The sequence below is a fragment of the Panicum virgatum genome, chromosome 9K, assembly GCF_016808335.1.
Source record: "Panicum virgatum strain AP13 chromosome 9K, P.virgatum_v5, whole genome shotgun sequence".
NCBI lineage: Eukaryota > Viridiplantae > Streptophyta > Magnoliopsida > Poales > Poaceae > Panicum > Panicum virgatum.
The window spans coordinates 16173879-16177373 of NC_053144.1; the positions used below are offsets into that span (position 1 = coordinate 16173879).

The 3495-nt window shown below is 54.9% G+C and overlaps 1 protein-coding gene across 1 annotated transcript; it reads left to right on the forward strand.

The window, feature by feature from the left end:
* Window positions 1-250: 250 nt before the first annotated feature.
* LOC120650389 lies at window positions 251-3219 on the forward strand. The gene is made up of 3 exons (XM_039927506.1): window positions 251-946; window positions 1342-1689; window positions 1779-3219. Exons 1-3 carry the CDS (start codon window positions 530-532, stop codon window positions 2409-2411), a joined length of 1398 nt encoding a protein of 465 aa, XP_039783440.1. The 5' UTR covers window positions 251-529; the 3' UTR covers window positions 2412-3219.
* Window positions 3220-3495: the final 276 nt, after the last annotated feature.

Here is a 3495-nt window from a genome sequence, read left to right on the forward strand (position 1 = left end):
TCATTTGCAAAACACCTGCATATCCGAGCTCTATGTATAGATACCAAACCGCATTTCTAAATTCTACCCCAAAGTAAATACTCACTCTGATAAATAACCATGCAAGCGGTAAAAAAAAAAAGACAAACCACCACCATATCAAGAGGATGGAAACCGGAGGCCGTACCAGTAGCAGTGGAGCGGTGAGCACAACCAAGGAGGTGAGGAGAATCGGCAGCCGACTTTGCGGCCGTATACCACCTCCACTCGCCGTCACACGTCCCCGCCCGCGCGCACACTCCGCAGCAGGCTCGCCGGCTGCAAACCGGCGTCCAGCTCGGCCTCCCCTGCCCACCATTTTCGCCACCGCAGCCCACGCCTCCGTATAAATTCGCAACCAGTGCCCCCCCATCCCTCTCGTTCCTCGGCCACAGAGCCACGCGGCCCACGCCTCGCCGGGCGCCCCCGCAAGGTTTCCGCTATTCGCGAGCAGACCCCTCTCCCTTCTGCGCCTGTGCGCCTGTGCCCCGCCCGGCCCCTGGACTGCACCATGGAGAGGCGGCACGGCTTCTTCGCGGCGCTGCGGGAGGAGGTGGCGCGCGGGCTGTCGCCGGCGCGCGCGCGCCGCAAGTCCGAGGCGGCGGCGGCGGACCTGGCCGCCGCGTTCAGGTTCGCCGGAGGAGGCGGTGGCGGCGGCGAGATGCTGGCGCCGCTCATGGAGGGGCCCGATCTGGAGTCCGGCGACGGGGAGGGCGGCGGCGGCCGGGGAGGCGCGCGCGGGAGGAAGGAAGGCTGGGGGCACTGGGTGCGCGGCCACCTCGCGCGCGCCCCGTCCGCGGCGGCCGGCGCCGGCGCGGCGCGCGGCGACCTCAGGATGCTCCTCGGCGTCATGGGCGCGCCGCTCGCGCCGGTTCACGTCTGCACCGCCGACCCGTTCCCGCACCTCAGCGTCAAGGACACCCCCATCGTGAGCTCCCCTCTCTTGTCTGCAAATTTTGTTTTTTTGCCCACCTTGTTTGCTCCGGATTTGGTTTCGATCGCGTGTTCGACGAAATGCCGGAGTCAAAGATTTTCATGAATTGTTTGTATCTGAGTTTACTTAGTTCTTGAATTCAAGGTCCTGTAGACTGTAAAATTCCCTGCTTGTGATTACAGCGCTGTAAAGAGTAACTATTGATGTCTACTATATCTGATATCTCTGGTCTCGGGACCTTTTGACTGCTCTTTAGGACTGATGTGTGCTATCTTTATTTTCACCGCTGGGATGTGTTTAATTCAGGGATGTTACCGGGGTGCTGTGAAACAATGGATATTTTTACCATTACTGACAAGTGAATTGCTTGTGACTGTGCTTCTCCACAGGAGACCTCGTCGGCACACTACATCCTGCAGCAGTACCTCGCGGCCTCCGGAGGGCACAAGCTTCTGGCGTCCGTGCGCAACGCCTACACCATGGGCAAGGTGCGCATGGTGGCAACTGAGCACGAGACCGCCGGCCGCCTCACCAAGAACCGCAATGCTGGACGCGGCGGGGAGCCCGGTTGCTTCGTGCTGTGGCAGATGGCTCCAGAAATGTGGTACATAGAGCTGGCTGTCGGTGGGAGCAAGGTGCACGCAGGGTGCAATGGCAAGCTCGTTTGGCGCCACACTCCATGGCTTGGTGCCCATGCTGCCAAGGGCCCTGTTCGCCAGCTTCGTCGTGCCCTTCAGGTATGCTCCTGTTTGTGGTTGCCACTGCTAATGCAACCATACAAGATGGTTCTGATTTTCCCAAGCGTTCTGAATGACGTTCTTTCCAGGGCTTGGATCCACTGGTTACAGCAAGCATATTTGCTGGTGCACGGTGCATTGGGGAGAAAAAGGTGAATGGGGAGGATTGCTTCATCCTGAAGCTGAGCACAGACGCTGAGACCCTCAAGGCACGCAGCGAAGGCCTTGCAGAGATGATCAGGCATGTCATGTTTGGGTACTTCAGCCAGAGGACTGGTCTTCTTGTCCACATCGAGGATTCACATCTGACCCGAATTCAGTCAAACACCGGAGGGGATGCAGTCTACTGGGAGACTACCATCAGCTCGTTCATGGAGGACTACCGCCCAGTGGATGGTATAATGATCACGCATTCTGGTCGCTCAGTTGTGACCCTGTTCCGGTTCGGTGAGGTGGCCATGAGCCACACCAAGACTCGGATGGAGGAGGTGTGGAGCATTGAGGAGGTCGCATTCAACGTTCCTGGGTTGTCCATGGACTGTTTCATCCCACCCACTGATATCAAGTCTGGATCTGTTGACGAGACTATGGAGATTACCCAAGGCGAGAGGAGCAGGGCGGGCCCTTCACCAGGCCACCGCGCTAAAGTTGCTGCGCTGGAGAAGGCAGAAGAAGGTAAAGTGGCATGGGGAGGTGGAACCGTACTCGAAAATCACAACTGATCTGCAGTCTGTTCATACTTGGTTCTCGCAGTGCAGCTGCTGACTCTGCTGGATCTAGCGTAGGAGAGAAACAAGTGAAATGGGAGGATTTGGAACTTTAGTAAATCCAAATGCCTCCTATGTATAGGAAGGGGCATGATATTTTCACAAGGTCTTGCATATGGTGGAAGCGGATCTGTGTGAGGCATCCTTTTCTGATCTAATCCAGCGATATGGTAGTAGGTAGCCATATTTGCTGCTTCAGGCTTTTGTTTTTGTCAGTGCCTATTAGGTGTGTTCTCCATCCCAGCCACATGAGAAGGATCATTGTGGTTGGTACTCTTTTAGCAATACTAATTGGTCGCTGCCGTCAGCGGGGAAGAAGGATTTCCTTACCGGCAACCGAGCAGTGACTTAGCTGTCATTGCATCCGATTGGCGGTGGTTCAGTGTGCTTTCCTTGGTGATGGTCCGATGGATTCAGGCCAAGCTAACTTCTCAGAGAGAGAAAATTGAACATCTGAATGGTTGTGGCTTGTTGTTTTTGTACTGAGTAGAACCTGTTAGATGGTTGTTACCAGTGTTTCTGAGTTTTCTTTTTGGTTCCTGAACCTCCTCTCTTCTTGGCATCTCTCTATATTTTACCGTGAGATGAAAGGATGTGGTGTTAAACAGCTGGTCGATGCATGTAATCCCAGCCATGTTAACCCTCTGTGCATGTAATCCCAGCCATGTTTATTTTGAGTTGTCATGGATTGAGCTGTGCTTTTGAACTGTGATTGTCCTTGAGATGAAATGAAATGATTCAGGCTTTTTGGAGCGTTGCGCCATCAATGTGGTTTTCTCCAGGCCTGGTCGCGTTTTACTTTGTCCTGCAGTATGCTGGAGGGGAGTAATGATCCATAAGTATGATGGCACGGCCCCCATGTGGCGCTTCTATTGCGGCCTCAACCTCCCCAGGTGCTGCCTGTCATTAGAGTGACACTCTGACGAGCACAGGGATGCTACTAGCTAGTAGTACATCTCTCAGCTTACTATAATCTGCATTGAGCTGTGCTTTGCGACCACGATGGTAGCAGCAGCACTGGCCATGCAGTGGATAGTAT

Coding starts and splice junctions, on each gene's coding strand:
- LOC120650389 (XM_039927506.1), top strand. CDS start 530: ATGGAGAGGCGGCACGGCTTCTTCGCGGCGCTGCGGGAGGAGGTGGCG. Junction 947..1,341: donor GCGTCAAGGACACCCCCATC/GTGAGCTCCCCT, acceptor GCTTCTCCACAG/GAGACCTCGTCGGCACACTA. Junction 1,690..1,778: donor AGCTTCGTCGTGCCCTTCAG/GTATGCTCCTGT, acceptor CGTTCTTTCCAG/GGCTTGGATCCACTGGTTAC.